The following is a 26,562-nucleotide window of genomic DNA, read 5'->3' on the forward strand; positions in this document are numbered from 1 at the left end:
ATATGAACTTATAATGCAAATAATTATCAAATAAAAACAAACGAAGTTTTTAAAAAACGATATTAGGTGTGCATTTGAATAAATTAAATATACAAAAAGAAAAAAAAAATAATATAAATATATAAATTAAGTTAAAAACTTACCAAATTAAAAAATTAAGTAACCGAATAAAAATTGGAACAAACACAATATTGAAATTGAAAACTTACCCATTAAAAATTTAAATAAAACCAACAAAAATGAATGAAGTTGAAACCAACAAATTTTAAATAAAATATTGGAAATTAAAACTTACCAACTCAAAATTGTAATAAAAAAAAATTGAAAGGAAATCAAAGCCTAAACATTTGGAAATGAAAATTAACCGTTTTTGACGAACTTAAATCAATAACAAATTCATTTTGTAACAAAAACACGCCTGCTATTGGCAATACATGTCGTTAAAAATTTCGCGATTTTACATTTGGTTTTTTTTTTTTTAATTCTAAAATATTAATGTTTGTTTTTTTGAGTGGAAATTTTTAACAAGAATATTGTTAGACCAACAAATTTATAGCTTTTTTAACGAAAGTCAACGAAAAAACAGCAACAAAACTGAAGAGAAATGTAAAACGAAAAAAGGCACAAAAATATACTAAGTGAAATGGAAGATATTGTCGCAAAGCCTCACATTGTTATACATTATTATATGGGAAAATTGTGTGAGGGCGCCAGAAGAAGGCCAATTCCGAACTGCATGGTTGCGATCCTTTCGATGGTTGTTTTATGTTTGAACAAAATCCTTGACTATGGGTTTAGCTGATATTGTTGGTACTAAGAATCTTTAGATATTCTTTTTGACATTATAGTTTATATAAAAAGCGTTGTCTTGATTTTAGTTGAAATTCCGAATCTTCAGACATTCTTTTTGATATTATAGTTTATATAAAAAGCGTTGTCTTGGTTGGTATCTTATCTTTAAGAATATTTTTTCAAGAGTTCTATTTGTTCAATGATCTTTTGCATTCTTTTGATATGGATTCATAGAATAGTTTGTACAGATAGATGCCTTAGAGATGATAATGTTTCCCTGTTCCGGAAATTCATATATTTTATTTGTTGTTTGTTTAATGTAGCATGTTTTTCTTTCCTCTTGCTAACATTTGAAGAATAATTTATAGCGTTCCATTTGAGATGATATTTTCGTATGTTCGATTTTAATTTTGTCCAGCTAGAGATGAAGTTTTGCATTGTTATAAAACAATTCGAAGGCGTTTGTTCTGCCAGCATACTTACAAGACTTGAGACAGCATTCAACTGGTTTACTTTGCACGTGGTTTAAGACTGTACTTTAGAGATTCTCAGCTGGGTCAGCCGCCACCAGAAACCGGTGGCGGCCCAGCTGCTTTAATTTAGTTAAAAAACTCTAGACTTTTCGGAAACTCTTTTTTTGGTACTTCACTTTGTAAGACTTCAAACAGAACTGTGCCGCAGCGCTGATCTGTTGGAGTATTTATAGCTGGGGCAAGAAAACCACCACCAAATACGACAAAAGGGCAACCACGTTCCGCTCAACAATTGAAAATACTTTCGCATGAAATAAAAATGTGCGCCCAGAACACGCAGGCGTGCCCCGCTTTGCCGGTGGCCTGCGTGCCGCTGGGTCATAACAGCCGAGAAGGGTTCCAGATATACGGGAATGCATTGAATTGGTAATGTTTATGCTGGTATGCGATCCCAGGAGTCGTATTGTGGTGCTGCCCGTGTTGGTGGTGGGTAAATGCCACCACCACAAAACACACACACGCAGATCTATGAGAAGTTCGCTTGGCTGGGAACTGTAGCTGCAACCAGTTGATATGTACGTAGTTGGGTGCATATAAATCAGTCAAGATTTACACGAATTAGTTATCCTCGAAAAGCGAACAATCTCCTTAACTTTCTCACGCTTGACACCGCCAACTGGAAATTGTAAAAAGGGGCGATTTTTTTCTTGTATTTTGGCAACTATTCATTCTGGTTTCTGGGGTTAGGCTGCTGCCGCGCCTGCGTCAAACAGTTGGCTACTGGTGGGCAGCCGCGAGGGACTTTTATGCTGGTTGCCTTGCGACCGGCTACTGTCGCATGCGGGTCACCCTGGGCGGAAAGACAGCTGCCTACAAGCAATCAATACTCAGGTATTAGTCTATTAACTATATTCACAGATAAGCCCGCTGCTGGCTGGCATGTCCGCCTGCCGATAAGAACTTTAATCAGTTGACGGCCCGATAACGTGGCCAATTTAATTTGAAGCCGAACCAGGTAAACAGTTCTCACCTGGCCGTTCAGCGTATGCAATCATGTCGCATAGCTGAGTTATTTTTTTTGGTTTCTTTTGAAAATGTTTCGTTTCACGTTTCGTCCGAAATTGCAACATTTTCTGTGCCTAGTGATATTTATTTATTTGTATGTACTCATCGAACACTCAGTTCTGCATGTGAGTGTTTCAATTGATTCGCATTTAATTCCCTGTCCCATTGGCACATTATTCATTAAATGGAAAGCTCTCTTTCCTTTTGCATGCTCTATGGCAACATATTGACAGAGCTAACTGAAAATAACTGAAAAATATTTTGCGTGCTTAATGAAATGAAAAATTAATTCAAATGAATCGAGCAGTCTGCTTTTTATATGGAACTCAGAAAAAATGGCAAGAAAAATATAAATGTATAACAGAGGCAAAAGCTAAAGGAATGAGCATGGAAAGCGGTCTGCAGCGGTCACTGCACAGTGGGCCGAGTGCTATCAAAAATACGTGATTCTGTTTTTACAGATTTTCATAATTGTTTCAAAAAGACTACAAGTCTACAATATCTAGCCTTTGCTCGTGCTCTGCCCCTCAATAACAAGTTGTGAAATAAATAAGAAATGTAACAAATGTAACTGAAAGTTAAATCGAAATACAAATCTCAACTAATTTATTTTGCATAACTCTGTTGATATATATAATAAAACAAAATACAACACTAAGAAAATGAAAAATCTCCAATTTATAATATACCCAACCACTGTGACGCTTGACAATGATGAACAACAACAAATTAATTTGGTCTAGAATCTTTTATACACAAGTATATATGCATATACATATATATATATATAATAAACATTTTTCTTTTGGACAGCCCAGACAAATCTATTAAATGTTTTGGAATATATTTTATATACATATATATATTATTCTTTACATTTTTCGTGTGTTTTCATTTAAAAATAGCTTAAATTTATAATGCCACGAAGTGGTGCTGACTCAAAGAAACACACACACACACACACACACGGACGGGCACACAAATACAAACACACACGCACAGTCAGTCAGTGGGACACTCCAATTGAGAAACAAAACATACAATTTATAAAGTCGACTCATGTTAAAGTGAAGTGCGTTTACATGCCCACGCCCCTCCCGCCACACGTTCACCCACCCACTCAACTTCTCACCCACTCTCACACACAGCAATAGGAAAAGCTACGTTGGCGTTAACGCTGGCTGCGCAGTCGACGTTTGCCGCCTGCTGGCGACGCGTTGACAGAGTCGCCGATGGCGCCAGTTTCATGCGAAACGTACGTTGATTAACTTGTTGCATACGCGTCGCCCGAGTCCTGCCCCAGACACTTGTTGTGTCCGTGTGTGCGTGTGCTTGTGTGTGTCCGTGTGTGTGTGTGCTTGTGTGTGTCCGTGTGTGTGTGAGTGCGTGGGTGCCATAATCATTTGCGTATTGCGGGCGCCACTAACTGTCCGTCCTGCTGCTCGATCCTGGTCCCTCCGTCACGATTCCCGCGGCAGACCAGCGTATGTGCACAAACCGCAAACAAACACTCGCAAAAATAATTCACAACTAAACTGAAAGTCACGTTTAAATTCTATAATACTGATTTTATAGATACAAATGACACAATCTGAAAGTGCGACCTACAAAACTACAAGACGCAAAAACGGAAAACAAAATGTGAAATCAATTTCAAAAAGAAGCTGAATTAAAATATCTTATTTATGAGAAGCAAAAACAAAATTCATAGCCGCTTTACCAACACTGGAGGAAGACACTGATTTATCCATTGTTCCACACTCGCTGCTCGTCTATTCACTTCTTTTTAAGCAAAATTTAAAAGCTCAGTTCAAAAAAGCAGTTATGCGCTTGGGTTTGCGCTTTAAAAGCTCATTAAATTTCAAAGCTCAACCTATCCTTGCTTTTCGAACACTAGCATATACATTTTGCAACACTAATCTACCGTTTTCAGGCACTGTCTCTGTCTGATCCTAGGAAAAGTTTTCCTCTGAAATGATTTTTATAGCCAATATCTTAATTTTGCCCATTGTTTTTACGAGTGTAGCTAAATAGTTGGTTAGTTGACCGAGAATGCCGAGGTCGGGGCTGCCGTCGATGATGACACTGAAAGACGCCCGCGAGCTGTAAACGCCCCCTCGGCCCACAGCCCAACCCCTGCCCCTGCCCCTGCCGCGCAGCGTGTTATCGTTAATCGATGGTCGCCCATCAACAAAACTGAAAGCAAACAAGCAACAGGAGCCGCTTTGGGGTTGGCAGCGCGTCAGCGTCGACGACGACGTCGACGTCAACATCGAAAATAAACAGCGCAGCGGCTGGTGGCCGCAGCTGAGGCGATTGTCGACTGGCGACTGCCGATGGCGACTCCTGAACCGCATGACACTTGTAGTCACGAGTAGGCAGCTTGCCGCACAAGTCGCATAACTGTAATTCACACCTGGACGCCGCCGTGGGCAACAGGCAACAGGCAGCAGCAGGACAATTCACCAGGTGTTGCTCGGTGCGGCTGCGTGCGGCACTCAAGGTCGAGTGTTCGGTTCGGTCTAATAAAATAATTTAATTAAAAATCTGACACGTACATATAAACAAATATAAATATATGTATATATATATCTGATAGATATATAAAATTGTTGTTAAAAATGCTGACGGCACCAGAGAATCGTTTTCAATATGTTTACTTTACGCTCTCCGGTCTGGTGGCCTGCACCATGTTGATACTCTTCTACATCTCCATGCGCACAACAATTGTGAGTGTGTGTGCGAGTGTGTGAACTATGTGTGTGTACTATGTGTGTATTTATTGCCTGCGCCTTTGCCTTTGCAGAATGAACGCCTGCGCGATGATCTGAAGCTAATGCAGCGGCAACTCTTCTACCCAAAGCCAAATCCGCACTGGAACTATAACAACAGCTGGCGACGCATCGGAAATGCATCGCTAAGGCATGAGATATATGCCGCATATTTCGATGTGCGCACGGATATTATAAGTAAGTTCCAAATATGGGAAAGGAAATTAAAAAAGAGAACAATTGATATGAAGCCTGGGAGTCGAGATATTAACAAGAGCGCAGGGATTAGAGCTAGAAAGCAAAAAATTAACTAGGAATTTCAGACTTGAATTGTACTCTGTTTTTTTAAATATAAGGGGGTATATTGGTTTTGGGTAAATAGCCGTCTTGCTATCGGTAAGAACTCAATTTTGAGAGAGTTAAACAGAGTTAACATATTTTGGGCACGCCCACCTCCTCTTTATCTCCGACAGTTTTTAAGCTTAGTAATTGCTATTTGCAGCTGATTTAATAAATCAAACGAATGAAAAATCGAAGAGACATACATCATTTACAACCTTCATATTTACCGTAGATACAGTTTCTGAGTCTCTGCCGGAGGGTTACAGTTTTGGAGGCACTGTAACCCTCCGTCAGAGATAGATATATAAAATTGTTGTTAAAAATACTGGCGGCACCCGATAATCGTTTTCCCCGGAAACGTTCATAGCTGTTTTCTCTATGTTTAGCTTATAAACAAAAGTCAGTTCACACGAGCTGTCAAAATCAAATTAGCCCCGATTCCATTTTTATTTAATTGAATACCTATTTAATGTGACCGTTTGCTTATCTACGAAAATAATGTGACCATTTTATGATACGAACATCAAGTGTTTACACACATATGCAGCTCGCGCTCTGGCCTAAATTTGGGCTCTGTCGTGAATACTTTGGCCTTTTTTTTTAAGCAGCTTCTGGCATGACTCACATTCGCGACTTTAATTTATGTTATGCCAAAAACAAGAATAGATGTGCAAATATTTTGCCGAGAGAAACTTTCTAACTTGTATATACAAATAAGAATTAATTTAAGAGCGTGACACAGTTAGTCGGAGTAACCTCGTCCCACCATATCCCACTGCGGACGTTCATTAAAAGCCATAGAAATGTAATAAGAGTGGAATATTTTTTTGTTTTGTTTGCAAAGTTTTCTGTCTAGAAAAGCATATTAAATTCTCTGTCAGTGACCAAGGTAGAGGGGATACAAATGTCATCATCAACAATTTATCATCACAATAATATCGAATTACGTAACTGACAAACAACAACAAAAAAATTGATATGCCAGGAATTGTTCGTTAATCTTTAAAAGCAGACCCGGAACTTCTATATGATGTATATTTTATACTATAGAATTTTTGGTATATCGAATTAATTTATCAAAGATTTAAATAATTTGTGAAGTAAGAAGAACTCGCAGTTAGTTTTGTATAGATAATTAAACAGAGTTAAGAAACATTTAAAAATTAAGAAAAAAATGTAATGAAAAAATGTCTAAGAAAGTTTAATAGCAAACATTATTTTTTGAGCAATATTAAAAAAATGATTATTAAATTCGAATTGATATTAATGCATATATTTTGTGTACTGCTTCAGAGTACGTATTACTAAGTATCTAAAATCTTTTCAGGGAATAAGATGTTTATGATATGAAGGCTAAATTGAAATGTGATTTTTCTCTCCTTGTGTTAGCCAAAATCTGCTAATCATATGTTAAGCTTGATCAGAATAAATATAAGCTACTTTTCTAGACAGAGAAAGAAACTGATCTAAAGCCTTCCAAGTATGGATATCTGCAGATATCTTTGATAAGAACAGTTCTGAGCAGAATAATCTCAACCTTTTGTCCAAAGATATTCATATTTATATACCCTCTAATCTGTACAGGCGGCGTAAGGCTGGACGAGGAGATGACTGTTGGTTCAGTACGGATTTTTGCAATTTTGCCGGTGCGTCTGCGTGACTCGCGGCTGAGCTGCATTGTGCGCTTCGCGGATTTCACCAGCTACGAGATTGTGGCCGAGGAGGCGGGCGCGATGCGCGATGTGCACAACAATACCTTTGCGGCATGGAGCATTATGTGCCCGCTGCATGTGCCAAAAAAGTCGCCAGTGCGCCTGCCCCAAGCTGTTGCGCTCAGCTACGCATCGAATCGGCTGAGTCACTTGAGTCCCAGCTACGTGCAAATCAGGTGAGCTAAGCGAATAAATGCCCTAAGTGCCGGCTATACTTAATGCTGCTGCTTTCAGCTATCCGCGGAACATGTCGGAGCTGTTTGCCAAGTCGCGACGCACGATTTCCGTGTGCGTCGGCCCATTGCAGGAGAACTACTCGAATGTGCTGCGCCTGGTAGAGTTCGTGGAGATGTATCGTCTGCAGGGCGCGACGCACTTCTACTTCTACTACGTGGAGGCCAGCGAGGAGGTGCGCCGCGTGCTGGCCCACTACCAGCAGAAGGGGCTGGCCGACGTGTTCGAGTGGAATGTGCAGGCGCATCTGCATGATCTGCACTATGCGGGCATCGTGGCGCAGTTCAACGACTGCGTCTATCGCGCCAATATCGTGGACAATCATCGCTATGCGGCTGTGGTGGATCTGGACGAGGTAATGATGCCCCTTAAGCACAACTCCCTGGCGGACTATCTGCGGCAGTGCGACGAGGGACGCACCTCGGGCTTTGTCTTTCGCAATGTCTTCTTCTACAGGCGCGACAGCAATGACACCTTCAATGCCCCGGCCCATCTCATGAATCGCGTGCTCTACACCCAGTCGAAGGTCCGACGCACCCTCGAGGTGCTGCCCGCGTATGTGCGCAGCAAGGTGGTGGTCAATGCGCGCTCCATTGTGGAGATGGGCAACCATCAGGTATACCGCTCGGCGCCAGGCTATGTGGATCACATTGTGCACCAGTCGGTCGGCCTGCTCTTCCACTATCGGGACAAGTGCATCAACTGCAAAATGGTGCTGATAGTCGACTATACGGCGCGACGCTTCGGCTCGCTGCTCTTTGATCGCGTCGACGCCACGTGCCTGGAGGTCTTCATGGAGCGGCACGGCATTTGCACGCTGGCGTAGCCGTCGTCGTCCCTGGCATGGGCTATGCCTTATCGCCCGCGTTAACGCCCACCAAATGAGCGCCGAGCGCTCGACAAATTCCGACTATCCAGCGGCCAGTCTTGTGTTATCCATTGCGGCCTCAACAACAACAACTGCAGCATGCTTAAGTTCTGTTCGCTGCGTCGCGGGGGGCAGCAGTCGAAGCCGCCCCCGCTGCCCGCCAAACGTGTGTCCAAAAGTGTATGAGAAGTTTAGTTATTGTAGTACCTAAGTTTAAATGTGTGCGCCTTGTGCTTTTGTTTACATTAAATAATAAATTGTGCTTTAAGTTTAGTGTGTATAAAAATGATTTGTTTTGGCCATTGCAGTCCTCGCTGCGTCTGCAGGATGTCGCCTTGAGCGATGCGCAGCTGTTAAACGTGCTTAAGGCGCAGCGTGCGCGGGGTCCTTTAATATTGGCACTCAGCAGGTGAGCAAAAAAAACAACAAGAAAAAGCAGCTACCACGAGCGCAACAGTTGCCTAATTAACTGAGCTTGCAGCGCAAAAACAACAACAACAACAGCGACAAGTACAAAGGAAACGGAAGTGGAGTCTTGTCCGCACTGCGGCACGCCATATTTGCAACGCAAAAGTCAAGTCTTGCCAAATGGCGCCGCAACGGCAGCAGGTGAGCAGTTAGCAGCGGCTTAACATAGCGATAAGCGAGGCCGCACATAACAGTGCTGTTAACAGTGTGGCATAGATTTATTGCTGTTAACAGCCAAATATTAAATTCGCTGTTAACCATGTAACTCTGATGTTGCTATTAATATTAACAATGTTGGGAACAGCTTAACATTGAGCTATTGCTGTTAAGAACATAGCGTTAACATTGCCAAGCAAAAATATTGCTGTAACAGCATAACATGGCGCTTGCTTTAATTAACTTTACGTGTTTAAGGCTCTGCACGCTTATCTGCCCGCGCGATGACTTTGCATTATTTTTGAGTTCTAGACATATAAATACCGTAAAAATATTCACACCTTCCCATATATTCAAACATTTTTAATCAAGACTTGAAAAAAATGTTAAAGCTTGCAAACCAACTAACAAAATTTCTGTTCGCACTCTCTCTTTCTCTTCCTCACATTTCTTGTCTCTTCTTAAATCGCATTTACTCTAGCGCTGTGAAACGTTCTATAATTTGTGTTAACCAGATTGTCATGTAGTTTTGGCTTACAAAAAAACGTTTATTCTCCTTGGGTTTTCACACATGCGAGTGTTGACAATTTTGTAAAGGTTTATATATATAAATTGTATATATACGTTAATATACTGCAATATCGCTGGATAAATATGCCCCTCAGCTTAAAGCACATCCAATGCAGAAAAAGAAAACTCAAAATTGACAGCTTTGGTCCGTCCTGTGGCTGCCTCTGTTGTCCTTGGCTGTCCTTTGCATTGACAGTCAGTTGACAGGCGCTCTCGGACTGCAGCTTCTGCGACAACTAAGTAATGCCTGTCCAGCGGCATTGCGAGTGAGCTCATTATTCACATAGCCAGCGCATTGGAGAACCCTCCACTCCTCCCGCCCTGCCTCAAACGTATTGTCAATAATGTCATAAAGTTGCCGCTGTACGCTCTGCCTCGGCCGCTGCTCCGGCCTCTGCCCCGACCTCTCCCTAATCCTATGTGTTGGGGGCGCACATTTCAGCGCATAAACGAAAACAAACCATACAAAAAATAATATAACAAAAGCTGAAAAACAGAAAAACTATGCAACACTCGCGCTGGGGCAATAATAACTGTCGTCTGTCTACTTGCTGTCTGACGGTCGTCGAGTCGAGTCGAGTCCAACCAGAGCTGACCCCCCGACCCCTTTCAGATATGCACATGCACGGGTACAGTCAGTCACAGAGGGATAGAGGGCGACGGGACACGCCCTTGCCACTGCCTGTTGGAGCTTGACGACGCGCTGCTGAATGAAAGAGTGCTGGCAGAGGAGGGAGGGAGGGAGGGAGGTAGTGGAGTGGACAGCAGCGCCTAAAGCCGGCAACAGGCAAATTTATATGCCCTTTAACCAAGCTACCTATGGGGCATATTATATGTCAATAAATTAAATACTATTTCGTGTTGGATTCTTCAGATACCTTTAATTTTGAGATGGAGTATATAATTGTGAGTTGAAATATTTTAAGATATTTTTTTATAATTTGTATTTTTGTAGATTTCCTTATTGAATTTTTGTATTCCAGTCTATTCGTCATACAATCTTACAACATAACATGTATAGAGCATGTTTGAGTGGTAACTTGTAGTGCGGCATACCCGACTACTTGTTAAAACTATTTAAGGGTAAGCTGTGAGGTTGTTCTCCAGTATTTAAAAATAAAAATATATACTCGTTCTATTTGCATTTCAAGCAACTCAAATCTATATTTCTATCAATGCCAATATTATGCCGAATACTTAGCAGTCTTTCTTATCTAATGCAAATAAAACTTGATATATGATATATGATATTTTCATATTGCCAAACCATAAAAAGAACATAGATAATGCTCGAGGGTGTGAAATAGACTTTATAGCACAATACAAAATATGCAGCTGGCAATCTGAATAAATATAAAAGTGCTTGAGTAATTGACAGATTGATGATCAGCGTACAGATCAAGCTGTAAGAACTAGAAAGCTGAACTTTTTACTGTAGTAAACTTATGTGATTAAAGAGCACTTCATTCATGGAAAATTTTTAGTGAGTATTTGCAATTAAACACCCAAAAACTTCTCGTACCACCCGTGGAGCTGACAACACCACCCGCTATATGCCATCGTCGTCATCATTATGAGGACTGTGCCCACTCCAAAGACATGTGAGTGTAAGCTGCAGGCCCGTGCCCTAAACCAGATGCGCACATGTACGACTACCCGTTCTCGTATGAGTACTCGAGTGTGAGTGCGAGTACTCGCTAGTTGTTTGTTTGGGTTCTTTTGTTTCAGTTGGACAGCGCAGCTTGTTTATGGGGAGAGACACAAAATGCTTGCCTCCTTTCTCCCCCCTCACACCCGCCTGTACCGCACCCCTTTTTGTCGTGTGTGCATCTGTGTGTGAATTTATGCATACAAATTGGAAAATATCGGATCTGTGGTTCGTGCCCGCCAAGCGCAGAGCGCGTCGAAACAAACAAAAACAAAAATAAAAACAAATCGTCAACAAGTCACGCCAAAGCCGGCTACAGAGCAGCTCCCAGAGCCCGAAGCGGACGGCAGAGGCTGAGACTCAAAGCACCCACCATTCGCAGCTGGCGTCGCAGTCGACGCGGGCAGCAACAAGTAAACGTCAAACTAATCAAAAGGCACGGCACAGTGGCACAATTCTATTAGCAGATCACGAAACAAGCTATTAAGCGTAGGCCATGAGCAGGACTCGGAAAAAATATAGATATGAAAAAAGATGCTAAAAAGGCGTTAATAGGATATTTTGAAGCAGTGTAACAGTTTTTTTTTTTGCTAATGAAGCGAATTTTAAAAGCGTGTCTGTATTTTGTGAGCATACACTCGAATGATTTCTTATATAGTCTTGATGAGTTTCGTACAGAATAATAAGCTGCAGTGACTGCAGCTGACTTAAATACCATTTTTTTTATGCTCCCAGTTAAGTTTAGTTTTAATTTTAAACTTAAATTATTAAAATAATAAGCAAATATATTATTATTTGCTTTTAAAATTGATGCATTAAAAATTAAAAAATAATTTAATATATTTGTGGCTTTGAGAATCAAAGCAAGCAGCAAATTCGCTTTTAAGCACTCTTACGCCAACATAACTTTGTACGAATATAAACTTAAAAACAAAATAATAAAATTGGCAGCTTAGAATCGTAATCAAACAGCGAATAGTGCTCTTAAAGACAAACTCTAAATGAAATCACATTTAACTTACACTATTTTCTTAAAACAAAATTAAAATAGTCATTGATCTCATATGCTTAAGTCTTAAGATCAATTAGTCGCTTGTGTACCACTGTGCCGCACAGACGCTGCTCTGTCGCTGCCAGCGTGCGCGTCGCTGTCGCCAAATACGCCGTTGTTTTGTGCTATATGATACCGTGGGCCCCTGCTATTTAGTTACTACAGAAGTTTTGCCAAGTCAAGTTGTCGTCGTGAGTGCAAGTGCGAGTGTGTGAGTGCGAGTGCGAATACGCGAGTGAGTGTTATTTTGCACCCACAACAACAACAACAGCAACAACAACAACAACATAGAATACGATGCTGATCACAGCAACAACAACAACAACAACAACAGCAACCAGTAACAACAGTTAAGACGCGCGCGTGAAATTGTTAACAGCCCAAAAGAGATTTTGTCTGGGCGCATCGATAGCTGCCCGCTTGCCGTTTACCACTTGCAAGTGCGCGTGTGTTAGTGTGTGTGTTTAGTAAATGTGTGTGCGCGTGTGTGTTGCAGCTTAAGGCGTTACCAGTAAACGTTCACTCTCCGGCCCCGAGCACAACGTGAGTTCATAATTTGTATGCCCCTTGCCATTAATTAACCTTATCAAATTAGAGCGCAAATTGCGAACGCAAAGTTCAGAGTTGAGTTTTTTTTTTCTAGTTCCTTTTGAATTCCCTTTATATTCCACTATGCCAATCCATGCTTAACCTAGACAAGTCCCCACTGTGCTACAGTAGCACAATACAGATATAACTGTTATACGGGCGGGTACAAGAAACGCAACGACCTTCGGTTCATTAAATATTCAAATCCAAGTGTGATAAGCACTTATTAAGAAATACTATTTTTAAGGTAGGCGAATCTATATGAAGAGATAGACCGAAATGCGGCTTAATTATGATTGCATATGATATGATAATATATAATAATAATATTATTTTTAATATTATATACCCAATAACCGACCGAAAATGGCACAAAATGTGCGCTCCAAATTGTGTTTTGTGTCTGTCGCTCTATTTGTCTATGGATCTAGATAAATGTGTGCGTGTGTTTGTGATTTTAATACGTTTTAAATTATACTGTACGGGGTTGTTCGAGTCGGCTTTTGGTCATAGTTCAATTAATTTTTTAATGACCGGATGCATGGGGTACGGCATGCAAATGAAGTTTTGGGCCAGCGCTTGGGCCGCACTCTGGATATGTTATTTGAATTTATTATTAGAAATTGGTTTTGAATATTTTCAATTATAAAATTTCACCTGTCACAAGCGAAAACTTTCAATAAATCGCGCGATTCGCGCATATTAATTATACGCACTGTGCGCCAACAAGAAACCCATTGTAAATGTCTTTGTGCTTCATATTATTTATTATTCTGCCTTTGTTTACGGTGACAACAACAATTGAAACAACAACAACTACAACGGCATGACACAAATTTTGATAAGACAGCCGGCATTAGTTAAAGTTCTTTCGTGCTATATATAGTATGCATATATACGTGGTATATGTCGGAACGAAAGTGAACTTCAGAATTTAGTGTCAATAAAAACTGTGTGCGATAGCAACAATAGCGCTTAATTTTGTTGAGAACTAACAAAAAGACAATTGATAAGCAGCGAGGAATTGTTTATAATTAAGCCACGCTTAATAAACTCGGCCAAAACTTATTCAAATATTTAATTTAACTAGGATGTTATAAACTAACTATCCATGCACTAGCCTGGCATTTTCACCCGGATTTAAGCAAGATGTTAAATTCACAAATGTTTTTCATAGCAACGCGTAATTCCCGATACTTTATGAGCCACATATTAATATTCGCAATAAGGAAAATTTAATTTTAAAAGACAATCATCATTAAAGTAAATTCTATTCTGAGCATAATAAGGTAATTGGCTTAAAAGTCCAACAAGTCAAAATATTTGTTATATTTAATATTAGTTTTTACAGAAAAATTCTTACTTACATTCGGGTTATTCCTGGGCTGATCATTATTCAATTATCGAACGATTGTATATAATTTGCCAAAGGTGGATATCAAGTAATCTGAAAAGAAACAACAAATTAGGAATATAAATTTTTGAACAAAAGTCAAGTCAAGTTTTACACCCTATTATTATATACATAAATAATATAAAGGGTTAATTTGGCTGGAAACGAGAAATGTTCCACCTGCAGCAATAATAATAATAAAGAAATATACTTAGTTAAATAAGTCACCTTTAAAACCTTTAACTAAATTGCTTTGTAATAGACACTCGAGTGTTTGTGCTGATGAGGCGAATGAATATTTGATGGTGTTCTGTCTGTATTCAGACTAGTTTCGTGACAAAGTAATCATATCCACACCCTCTCAAAGCCCACGACATCGAAAATGATTATAAAAAATGAATGGCTTTCGAGTTTTCGGCCAAAACGTAAAGTGTGGGCGCTACCAGGGCCCATTAGTTGTTATTATATGCTGCCTATACAAAGGCATTTCGAGAGAAGCTCAAATCAAGTGGCATATTGAGTTACATGTAGCACATGCAACTTAATCATTCATTCATGCTTCACGGGCAATTAAGGTGGCTGAGGTACTTAATTAAAGCGACACTTGGCCAAGACATGGAGCTAAGAGCCCCGCCCCAGGTAACCAGAAACCACAACAATGTCGGAATGTCGACGACAGTTAAAGTGCCACTGGCAAAAAAGAAAAAACTCTTGAATGTTTCTCTCTTTGGGTGCCATTGACCGCTGGCTCATTGTGTATTATGAGCAGGGGGAATATAAACCGAGTCACAGTCAACCCATTGAGTCACTTTCTGGAGTATATCTGGGAAATGTCACAGCTGCAGCCTTTGTTTTGGGGCAGGTAAATATTAAAATGCCTTCGCTTATTCTCTGCCGCAATCATATCAATAACTAGTTACGATTATCGATTGGATGCGTGCGCCTATCTAAGTAAATTGACGTTTCCTTTCAACACACTCTTTTATCGCGACTGGGCCTGGGAGTACCAAATAAATAAGGCACTTTTTTTGCGGTTCAAGGTCAACAAATGAAAGAATGTATGTTGCCATTTCAGTGAATATATAAAAATAATTAATAATAATAACTAAATAATAATAACTGTGTGGAGTGATTAGATCTATCTTAGCTGAATCCTGAGTGTTCTTTCGTTCATGGTGCTGCCATTTTCCTTCTGAAATGTGAGGCAACTGAACATTTATTACAAACTTAAGATCTTAAACTATCCATTGTCATATCTTTGCCAATAATTCTTTATAAGATTCTCTCGTATTTTTCATTAATTTGTCCTCTTACTTTCTCTGTTAACATACTCTTTCCTATTAACATATATGTCTCTCAATAAATCTTTCTTCTTGTTTTCCACTTTTCTTACCCTAATTAATCCTTTTTCTAAACCTTTCTCTGATATACTCAGCAATTTATGTGATACCAACTTCACCTGGTGATTTACTATAACAGTTTTACTTTAGTTTTGTTTTGGCAACATTAAAAAACTGGAGAGGGAAGAAGCAGCGCAGCTTCTGGTATACTTTATAACAATAAACAAGTAAGAGGTTCTAATCGGGAGCTCCCGACTAGGGGATACCCTGAACCCTCTTTTTCCAACATCAACTGCATATATATATTCTATTTTAGAAGCTATATGTCAAGTTTGGTGACTCTAGCTCTTATTATTTACCAAAATTGCCCAAAAAAAAAACAGGATGTCGATGTCGATATTTAACGATTGCTTGGCAACGGAGTAAGTTATCGATTATCGGAAACAAACTCGATCTGCGCGGGAACTAGCAACATCTAAAATTTCAAGTCTCTAGCTCTTTAGGTTCTGAGATCCTTGCGTTCATACATACGGACGGACGGACGGACGGACAGACGGACGGACAGACAGACTGACATGGCTAGATCGACTCGGCTATTGATGCTGATCAAGAATATATATACTTTATGGGGTCGGAGATGCTTTCTTCTGCCTGTTACATACAATTGGATTTTGCACAAATACCCATTTTTAATGGGTTCAGGGTATAAAAACTAATTATAATAATGCATGGTAAAGATAATACGGATGTGGTTAAGCTATGTCATAGCTTACAGGGTACCTTCTTGTCGAGCACTCTCGACTGAACCACGCAGACGTGTTTTCGCTTCTAATGGCTATCTATAAGTAGTTTTTGTTATTTGGGTAGCGCCGCTCAGCTGACAGTTGACTTTTATTTGATATTTTTTGGCTTTTGTGTTTCCAGTTTTTGTTTTCAATTTCGCCGTTCGCTTCTGTTGCCAAAAAACTGAAATATGTCGCATAAACAATATGCTTTATATGTATTTTGAATTCTGGCATATGATTCAGAGCCCGCAGATAAATGCGTTGTATGGATTGGTTTTGAATGTCGTTCAAGTTGAACGTGAAACAAATTTGAAATGCAATTAGCATTAATTTGTTATCTACGGAACAAACGATTATTCAAATTTAAATTAAAAATTCTGGGCGTTACCAAAACGCCCATATTTTCTTCTTCTTATTTTGCTATTAAACATATTTTTTCCAAAATTATTTTGTGGAGCTCTTGCCATGTGCTAAGAAATTCCCTATTTTTATTCGACGCAAATGCTTGATTAAATATTGATAAAAGTACAGATTGTGTGTACGAAAACTCAACAAACTGGACAAACACACAGGCGTACATATGTTCAGATATAGATATTTCATAGCCTTGTGTTTAAAGTGTGTTTTTTGTGTATATTTTTTGCATGTCTGATAAGTTAACATTTTGATTTTCTACTTTTATCAAGTATTTTATTTATGTCTTGCGAGCTTTTTCTCTCTTTTTCTCTTTTTTTTTTATGAATTGTTTTTTTTTTTTTATTTATGCGCATGATTTCATAGCTAAGCAAACAGAAAAACCATTTAAAATCAAAGAAACCCGATAAGTTGCCCCTCGCAATTGACGTTTGGCAAAAGTCGCATGCCTGATTAACGAGTGTTAATTGTATTTCTAAGCTCCGAGTGGTCTGAGCGGCCTTTGCGCCGAGATTGGCGGAATCACTTCCAGCTGATGAGTGGTTGAAATTGAAAGCTGTTTCCAGCTGTCGATCGATTGGCAAAATGCCAAAACCTTCTATTGGCAAGCACCAGGTGCTCAGCAAAACAGTTGGGCTTCGTTCTAACAGCAAAAATTAAACAGAATTGAACCTTTTGTATTTTGGCTAGCACAGCGAACTTTGTATGCTCTTATTTTATTTAAGAGTTGCAATTGATTCACATATTTTTGATCAACATTTTGATTTATCGTTTAGTTAAAAATAAATGACTGATTCTTAATGTAATATTACAAGCATATTATATTTTAAGTTTTATAAATATAATTTTATATATTAAAGTATATAAGAAATTATAAATATATATTTCTTGTATATTTCTCTAGAAATTAATAAAAAAATCAGTAATATATTAAGAAATGAATGATAAGTTAAATGAATTTTGCTTAAAATTGAAACGAGAATTTTACTGAATTTAAATATGATTTATTTATAAGCAATTTTTAATAATAAAAATAATTTATTTCTAACGAAATATTTAAAATAAAAGTGCCCAATAAAGTTCTCTTCTATGTTGAACAATAAGACATCAGCTCAAATAACATCAAGTGAGCAGATGCATTTGGAACAGGTTATGCCCTTTGTAAGGGTATTTCTCGAAAAGACAAGCTTCCCATTGGTGGATTCGATTGATTTGAGGTAGCAGGAAATCGAACGCAAAGAGAGTGGCAACAATGCGACTGAACGAACGAGCTTGCGAGCGTGTGGGAAAGAGAGAGAAAGAGAGGCAGAGAATACTACAATAATTAGCTTTTGTTGAGCACAAAACCGCAACAGCAGCAGCAACAACAACAGCAACAACAGCAGCAACAACAGCAACAACAACAACAACAACAATAGGCAGTTAACAACTTTAGCAAACTTATCGTCGCAGTTTCAGTTGTTTTTGTTTTGCTTTTGTTGTTGTTGTTGGGGCCGGCTCGCTGTCTGTAGAGGAAACGTTGCTGCCGGGTTGCCAGGTGACAAAGTGTTGTTCTCAATTGTTGTTGTTGTTCTCAGTTGTTGTTGTTCTCAGTTGTTGTTGCTGTTGTTGTTGTTGCTGTTGTCGGTTGTCGCTGACGCGCTGTGTGAAGCTTGCGAAGCTTCAGTTGCCATTAGAACTTCGACTTTGACGTTGTGCGATCGCGAGCGCGTTCCGACAAAACAAACGAAAGAAAGACAGAAAACAAAGCAATTACACTGCGCTACACAATACCGTTGTTGGTATACGAAACTGTTGCTATTTATAGCATAACTAAAAGCGTGTGCACTTGTGTTTGTGTGTGTATGTTTTTGCCTGTAACTGTAAAAACAAAGTAGGAGCACATTTTGGTCTGACGCAATGCGTCAAAGTTTTTGGCTTTAATGTGTTTGTTTATTCGGTAGGGGCTGCGGTGGGCTGGTGTAATGGGTTCATGGTCTCTGTGTGACCTTGCAGCTAATAAGAAAACTTTTGCGCCTTACGAAATTGCAATTAGGCGTCAGGTTTAACACTCGCAGCGCTGAGATCATGCTTCGATTTTTAGCCACTTAGCAAATTTATTATGCTAAGTTCTAGTTCTGTAGTTCTCTTCGAACGGAAGATAAGACAAGCCAAATGATATATATATATATGTGCGGCTTTTCGAGCAGATACAAATCTAGTTGGCCACACTGTGCGCAGTCGTTGACCCGCCCCACGGGCCCAATTGGGCGCACTCGCCGCATATCGTGTTGTTTTTGGGATTCGGAGATTTCAATGCAGATTCAGATTCAACATTTCAGTTGGCGCACGTACGCGTTGCACTGAAGAACGCGGCACACAGAAAGCCAAAAGACAGTGCACTGTGGGACTGCGGGACCGTGGGACAGTGTCTTTGATATAAACCGACGAATTTGCAATTAATTGAGCGCTAAGTGCGCCGCTTTGGTTCTTGGTTGCTTTTGTAATTTGCCGCCTCACGTTGACCTCACAGCGAGCGCAGGCAGCGCAGCTGTGACGTCAGCGCTGACGTCGTCGTCGACGTCGACGCCGACGTCGCTGTTGGTGGGTGGCTGCAGAAATGAGCGCGCGAGCCATAAATTAATTAACTAACTATTTTGTTTGTATTACAACTGTGTGTTAGTGTGTCTGTATGTGTGTAAGCTGTGTAAAAAACAAATAAAGTGAGCAAGAGTAGCAGAAGGAGAGAGGGAGAGAGACAGAGGAAAAGCATGCAGCATGTTGCCCAAATAAATTACGCATACGTAAACAGAAAAACAACAAGCACAAAAACAACGACAGCAATAACTGCAGCACCAAAAGTGTAGGCAAATGAAGAGGCAGCAGCAACAACAACAACATAAAACAAATGCTTAAAAGCAGCGTTTAAAATCTATGCTAATTAGCAACAAAAGCGGCAACAACAATAACAAAAACCAAAGCCAAAGCAAAAGAGAATATAAAATCAATAGGCTGTGTTGACTTTAGGCAAGCCCCTGTAAAATTTAAAGAAAAAGCGAGATATTGTGAGCAATTCAAACTAAATTAATCTATTCTAAGTAATAATAACGAAAAAAGCAACAAAAAACTGGAATATTAATAATCAATTGTTAGAGATTATTTCATCGATTTTAATAACTAGAAAAATTCACATTTTTATTCAATACAATATTTTTAGCACAAAAGCATTTGAAAACCTTTATATATATTAACTTTTATAGACAAAAATATTATATATAAAGATGCAGTCTATATTAAAAATGTATACAACTTTTAAACATGTTGAAAAGTTGTTCATATTTTATTTTATTTGAAGATTGAGAGTTCATTATCGTAGCAAGCAAACGCATTAACTAAATTATATATTCTACATGCATAATAATAAATACAATCGATTAATTCGCTCTTAAAAAATAAATTGAAAAATAAACAAATGATCTTTGACAATGTCACAAGCATATTAACATAAAATAATTGTTTGTTTAACTACATTTAATGCACTTTAAAAGTTCTTTAATTTGGATTACAAATTGCATTAAGTGAAGCGATTTTAAACATATCGAACGAATTGGGGTAGAAACCCAATTTCAACACGGGAAACCTAATTTCGATTCGGCGAAACAATCAGAAACTCGTTTTTATCAGCATTGAAAGATAACTCCAAAAAAATGTACAAAACGAAATGCATATCTATTGCAATAAGTGGTAATTGTTGTTGTTGTTATCGATGTTGCGTAAGATAGAAAAAAATGCTCTAACTTAGTGCTCAGGTGCTTTTAAAGACAGTTAACGATGCTTTTTAATAGAGTATAATATGATAATACTATAGGCAATTTAGAGACCACAAAAATTAAAGCAACAGAAGCGAAACCAAATTAAATAAACTGAATAAGTGCCGAGAGATAGAGACAGAAAAAGTATTAGAATAATGTAAGAAAGATACAGAGCAAGAGAGAGAGAGAGAGAGAGAGAGAGAGAGAGAGAGAGAGAGAGAGAGAGAGAGAGAGAGAGAGAGAGATGTATATAGCCTGGTGTTCAGGCGTTTCTTAGACTTTTAATGTCTGTCTAGCACAGAGGAAATTGCCGTTTTAATAGGTTTTTAATTAGGCAGCAAATGTTAAGTGTGCTTCACTGTGCTTTTCTTCTCTTCTGCCTTTAATTGTTGTTTTTAGCTGTGAATTACCTAAGCCCTCTAGAAGTCGTGTCACACACACACAACTGTTGCATAATCTCGGTGCACCCTTGTCGTCCCCAGCCCCCAGCCCCCAGCCCCAGCCCCAATGCAGTTCATTTGCATCACGTGCACATTTCACACTTGTCTGGCACCTGACAGGAACGGGAAAGGCCTCACAGATCTATTTGCGCCCCACGATCAGCATGACGAATTGAATGAAGAAGCAGCTGAGGTAGCCGAAGCCAGAGAAAGTCAAGAAATTGAAATCCATTAAGTACTTTTAAAAATAAATCAACGACTACTAACCGCATGGCCCAGTAGAAGATATATATATACAGATATGTATCCATATATACTATAATACATATACATATGAGCCGGCACACTTGTCAGACGGAAAAAGTGCTTCAATTTCAACTCGTAAAAATTATTCAAGTGTAGACACCCCAAAAAATCGGGGGAACAGAGAACTGAGATCGGGGACCGGAGACTGCAGACAAAAGAATACAAAATTGTAGCAAAGCTAAAAACAAAATCAGAGAAAACAAATCGAAAAAGAAATTACGCACGAAAGATATCTTGAAAATGCCATAGATACAGATACACACACACACACACGCACACACACACACACACTTGACTGCAGTCGCGTGTGTGTGCTGTGTGTTATTTAAATGCGTTGTAAGCGATTTGTTTGGGCATATTGCCTGAGGTGGGCTGTGGGTGGGCGCGGCCTGAAGCGGGAGGGGAGGGGGATTGAAAGTAGACAAATTGATTCAAGAAATAAACATTCTTTGTGTTTTAATTCAACAACAGTTTGAATGACTTTAAATAGACATAATTGAATGAAATTAAAACAAAAATACAAAAGATAATAAATAAAATTCGAGGTTTATAAAGTCGGAAAAAATGCTAAATTATCGTTAAAAAAAAGCTTGATAATACATATTTTTCAAGTTTAATTGAGATATATATTAAACAAATTTTTATATAAAGAAAGGAAGTTGGGTTGTCTTTTTTAATTTTTCAACAAGTTTTAAATATCATTTGATAATAAAAGATATATCAACTTTTAATTAGTGTCTTTATAAATCTTAAGAACAGACCCCACATTTTGAGTTGCGTAAATTTAAATTATTTATTGCATTTATTATTAAAATGTGATCAGCGGATAATTAAATATTTCTTCACAAAATTTATGAAATAAAATTTAAAAAAAAATGTTGTCTATCTAAACTGCGAGCATGAATATAAATTATTTAATAATATACATATTGTGTATATTTCTTTTCAATTATTGAATGACTATTTGTAGCACATGCAAAGTAAAAACAAAAAATAAATAAAATAAAAACATTTCAATATTTGCCTTCCTTTAGCGTAGCAATTTATTTGTTTATTTCAAAGTTCAAACATCTCAAAGTTGGGTTCTTCATTTTTTTGGCATTCATTGCATAAATAAAAACATTAAAATTGCTTGCAGAAATTTCAACGTAGCCAAGAATATAATTAAAGATGACATTATTTGCAGCCGAAAAATAGAAGCATTCTCTAAACAACTCAGTTTCGATTTTGTTTATAACCACGGGCAATATACTATATACATATATCTAGCTAATATATATACGTATATATATATAAATTAAATTTATGCAACATTTTTGTTTGACTTTCGCGTGTGCCTCAAATCCGGAGAACTTGACTTGACTTGGACTTGATTTTGCTTGCCTTGTTGTTTGTTTATGTTTGAGTAGCTCCAGAGAGACAACAGCGACAACAACTTTGAATACACTGCACAGCACGTTTGCTTATTTGCTCTGCACTTAACACACACGACTCCTCCAATTGCCACGCCCCCATCCCAAAAGAACTCCCACTACTTGAGGCAAATGTGTTGCGCTCTTTACAATTCTACAGACAGCGCCTTATGTATTTTTAAAATGATCATCAGACGAGCCTCATTATGAATGCCCCATATTGTTGTTGTTGTTGTTGCTCTTGTTGTGGGCATTTTTTTAGTTTTCTTCTATTTTTTTTTGTTCATTACGTGCCTATGTGCAACTGATTTGTGTGGCCCGCCTGGCAGCTGGGAGCAGCCCATGGCCCATTCCTTGGTCGCCAGTCGCCGCCAGCAGAAGAAACGGGAACGCGAGCGCGCAAAACAAGTCGAAAGAAAATCTTGTCAGAAAAATCTCTGAGGAAAAACGAAAAAGTCGGGAACACACAAATCGGACGCGTTGAGAGCGAAAGTTGAAAACTAAAACGTAAAAACGTCAAATCAAAAATATTCTTTTTTTGCGTGTTTTATATCTATAGATATATGAATATATATATATATACGCATGATATATATATATATATATATCTGTATATCAAAATTTGTGCAGCGCCGGACGCGTGTCAAACTTGTGCCGGGCGGCTGAGCGTCGCAGTCGCCGTTGACGTCGCAGCTGGCGTCGCAGCTGGTGTCGACGCTGCTTAAAATGCCGGCTCGTCGTTTTGGTTGATCGGCTGACGGCGCCGTATGGTTCAGTTTTTCAGTTTTAGTTGTGTTTCTGCCAGCGACGAGTGACACAGAGAAAGAGAGAAATCCCTAAACGACGACGACAAAAGACGACAATAAACGAGCAATAATAAAAAACAAAAGCAAAAAGCACACGAATTAAAGCAATTTTTAGATTTAGCTGATTGAAAGCGGCAAACGCGGCGTATGCGTAATAGCCAGACACAAACTGCAGCAGCCAGGCACAACAAATCAAGCACACACACACACACACACACACAAACTCACACATATACATATATATATATATACAAAGAGACTTTAAGTGTGGGTTCCGTTTCGAGTGCAACAGTTTCCCAGGCTTAGACGCGACGTAGACGATGCCAAATAATCGTAATCGTAATCGCAATCGTAATCGTAATAAGCGCAATAAAAATCAAAACGCAAATCAAAATAAACAGCAAGCGGCGGCGGCGGAGGGGGCAGCGACAGAGGAGCGAGAGCAGCAGGAGGAGGCAACAGCGGCAGCAGCAACAACTTCATCATCATTAACAGCAGCTAATGATCATCAGCATGATAATAATGCAAATTCTGGCAGCATTTCAAATGGGTCAACCACAGCCAGTGACAGCCTCACAGCTGCTGATGAATCAACCACGCGCATAGCCAGCAGAGAGGACAGCCAGAAAGAGCCAGAAGAACAGTCAGAGGTGCAACAAGAGGATCAGTCAAGAGATCAGTCCAAAGAGCAGCATATTGCAGCAAAAGATCATTCGTCTAAAGATCAGGCAGAAGAAAAGCTGGTCGATCAATTAGAAGATCAGCCTACAGTTCAGACAAAAGAGAAGCTTCTTCAACATTCGGAAGATCAGCACAAATATCAATCTGAGGATCAGTTGGAAGATCTGTGTGAACTTCAGGCAGAAGAGAAGCTTAAAGATCAGCCTACAGTTCAGACAAAAGAGAAGCTTCTTCAACATTTGGAAGACCAGCACAAACATCAATCTGAAGATCAGCTGGAAAATCTGTCTGAAGATCAGACAACAGAAAAGCCCATCGATCAGCCTGTAGATCAAACAAAAGAGAAGCTTGTTAAGCAGTTAGAAGATCTGCCTGCAGTTCAATCTGGAGTATCTGATGATCAGACAAAAGGTAAACTGATCGATCAGTTAGAAGATCAGACAGAGGAAAAGCCTGTCAAACAGCCCCAATATCAATCTACAGATCAGCTGGCAGATCTGTCTGAAGATCAGACAAAAGAGAAGGCCATCGATCAGCCTGTAGATCAGACAAAAGTGGAGATTGTCCAACAATTAAAAGATCAGCCTGGATGTCAATCTGAAGAGCAGCTAGAAGATCCGTCTAAACATCTTACAAAAGAGAAGCTGGTCGAATACACTGAAGAGCAGTCGATTGCACAAGCAGAAAGTCAGCCTGAAGATCAGTCTGAGAATCAGCCACAAGAGTTGCCAAGACAACAGTCGGAAGAACCCCGAATTGAACAGCTGGTCAAGAAAGATCTAGTTGAGGACCCAATAATAGAAAAGATTATTGATCAGCTAGATGAGCAAGCAATAGATCAGCCAAGGGAACATCTGATAGAAATTCATTCGGAAGCGCAGACAAAAGATCTGAAAGGGGATTTGAATAGAGCAAAGAAACCCTCCGACCAGCCAGTATATCAGTCTGAAGATCAGTTAAAGAAACAGGCAGTGGTTCACATAGTGCCTGTGATAGTCGAAAAGGAAAACAAACACGAAGCAGTCATACAAACGCAATCAGATGCAATGGGTGCCAAAAACTCCAAGCAGCAGCGGGAGCAACTACAGCAAGAGACAGAATTGTCACAGGAGCAACAGCAATTGCAGGCAGCAAAGCCACCAGGCAGTCCACGTCAGGCCAAGGTCATAGTGCATCGCATAGTGCGCGAGAGCAATGATGAAGTAGATGCACATCAGCAACAGCAGGAGCAGCAGCAGGCGCAACAACAGCAGCAGGAAACACAAACAGAGAAACATTTGCCAGCAGCTGTGCAAGAATTACTGGCGAATTGTCAGCTGCAACAGCCGCTAGCTCAGCAGCAACATATCGATACACAGCAGCAACAGGTCAATGCACAGCAGCAACAACTGCGTTCACCACAACATGCCACAAAGCAGCCGCTGCAACGCAGCACCAAAGTCATCATACATCAGATACGCCTCGAAACGGATGAGGAGGAACGCGCTCGCAAAGGTAAGCCCACAATTGAGGAGATCAGCAGCACCACAGCAACAACAACCGCACACAGCACCAACAGCAGCAGCAGCAATAACAACAGCGGCACCTTGTCACCGCCGCCGCGTTACCTGGTCGAATCGCCCTCGCCGAAGGCCGTGCAACAGTTTAGTAAATTCGCGCGCGATGTGCAAATTCAGGAGCTGGAGCTGAGCAGCGATTGCAGCTCCGGTGAGTTCAATGGGCCGCTGCAATCGCCAGTTGTATTTGAAGCGGATTCGGAGACGGAGGCGAGCACGCCGACGGCTACGATTGCGCCCGTTGCTGTGTTGGCGTCTTCGGCGGATTTGCCGTCCAGCAGCCGCGCCGAGCAACAGGAGCAGCTGCGCCAAAAGCGCGCCCAGAAACGCAATGCACTCGAATCGCACTTTCTGCCGCAGCTGCTCAGTCCGCGCTATCTGGACAGCATTCTGGAGGAGAATAGCGAGGCAGCAGCAGCGGGTGGCGATGCCAGCCTGAGTCGCAGTGCCTCCGCCTCCTCCTCCGGCAATGATCCGGCGAAGACGCGCTCACCGCTGCCAGCGAAGGCGAACGAAGCGTTTCCGCGCAGCCAACTCGACTTCAGTCGCCGGCACAAGCGTCGCGAAGAGCCGCTGGCTCTCATGCTGGAGACAAAGCTGCTCGAGCAGCCCAGCGATTTGGAGAGCTGCACGCGTCTACAGAGCACATTGTCGCCGCAGTCCGAGGACGCGGAATTGGTTTACCTCAGCTCGTCCGGCTCCAGCAGCGTCTCGGATCTAATGGAACTCGAGCTCGAAGAGGCAGCTGCCCTGGCCAAACGCGCCCTCAGCGATCTGGACACGGATGCCAGCCGGCTGATCAATCGACCCGACGACGACCTGAGCAGCACAACAACCACGGAGCCGATCAGCTCGTCCAATGAAACGGAAACCGAGGGCGAGTGCGAGGTTCGTAGCGCA

At 40.1% G+C, this 26,562-nt stretch overlaps 2 protein-coding genes across 7 annotated transcripts in view; both read left to right on the plus strand.

The window, feature by feature from the left end:
• The first annotated feature begins 2,320 nt into the window (after window positions 1–2,320).
• LOC115760450 lies at window positions 2,321–8,516 on the plus strand. 2 transcript variants are annotated; one of them, XM_030701775.1, is made up of 4 exons: window positions 2,321–2,455; window positions 5,137–5,299; window positions 7,028–7,331; window positions 7,390–8,516. In XM_030701775.1, the coding sequence occupies exons 1-4, from the start codon at window positions 2,360–2,362 to the stop codon at window positions 8,213–8,215; spliced, it is 1,389 nt and encodes a 462-aa protein (XP_030557635.1). In that variant the 5' UTR covers window positions 2,321–2,359; the 3' UTR covers window positions 8,216–8,516. The 2 variants fall into 2 exon arrangements, with proteins under 2 accessions (XP_030557635.1, XP_030557627.1); XM_030701767.1 differs by lacking the exon at window positions 2,321–2,455 and adding an exon at window positions 4,952–5,059.
• Window positions 8,517–23,213: 14,697 nt separating this feature from the next.
• The window catches only part of LOC115760414 (sorbin and SH3 domain-containing protein 1), a 37,921-nt gene continuing 34,572 nt past the window's right edge, over window positions 23,214–26,562 (plus strand). For 3 of the 5 annotated variants that reach the window (XM_030701725.1, XM_030701738.1, XM_030701731.1), the window contains exon 1: window positions 23,225–26,550. In XM_030701725.1, coding sequence (XP_030557585.1) covers window positions 23,746–26,550 — 2,805 coding nt within the window. In that variant the 5' untranslated portion in view covers window positions 23,225–23,745. Of the gene's footprint in view, window positions 26,551–26,562 lie in introns of all 5 variants that reach the window. The other 2 variants (XM_030701718.1, XM_030701743.1) reach the window with 2 other exon arrangements.

The sequence above is a fragment of the Drosophila novamexicana genome, unplaced genomic scaffold (genome assembly GCF_003285875.2).
Source record: "Drosophila novamexicana strain 15010-1031.04,08,12 unplaced genomic scaffold, DnovRS2.1 tig00000008-arrow-pilon, whole genome shotgun sequence".
NCBI lineage: Eukaryota > Metazoa > Arthropoda > Insecta > Diptera > Drosophilidae > Drosophila > Drosophila novamexicana.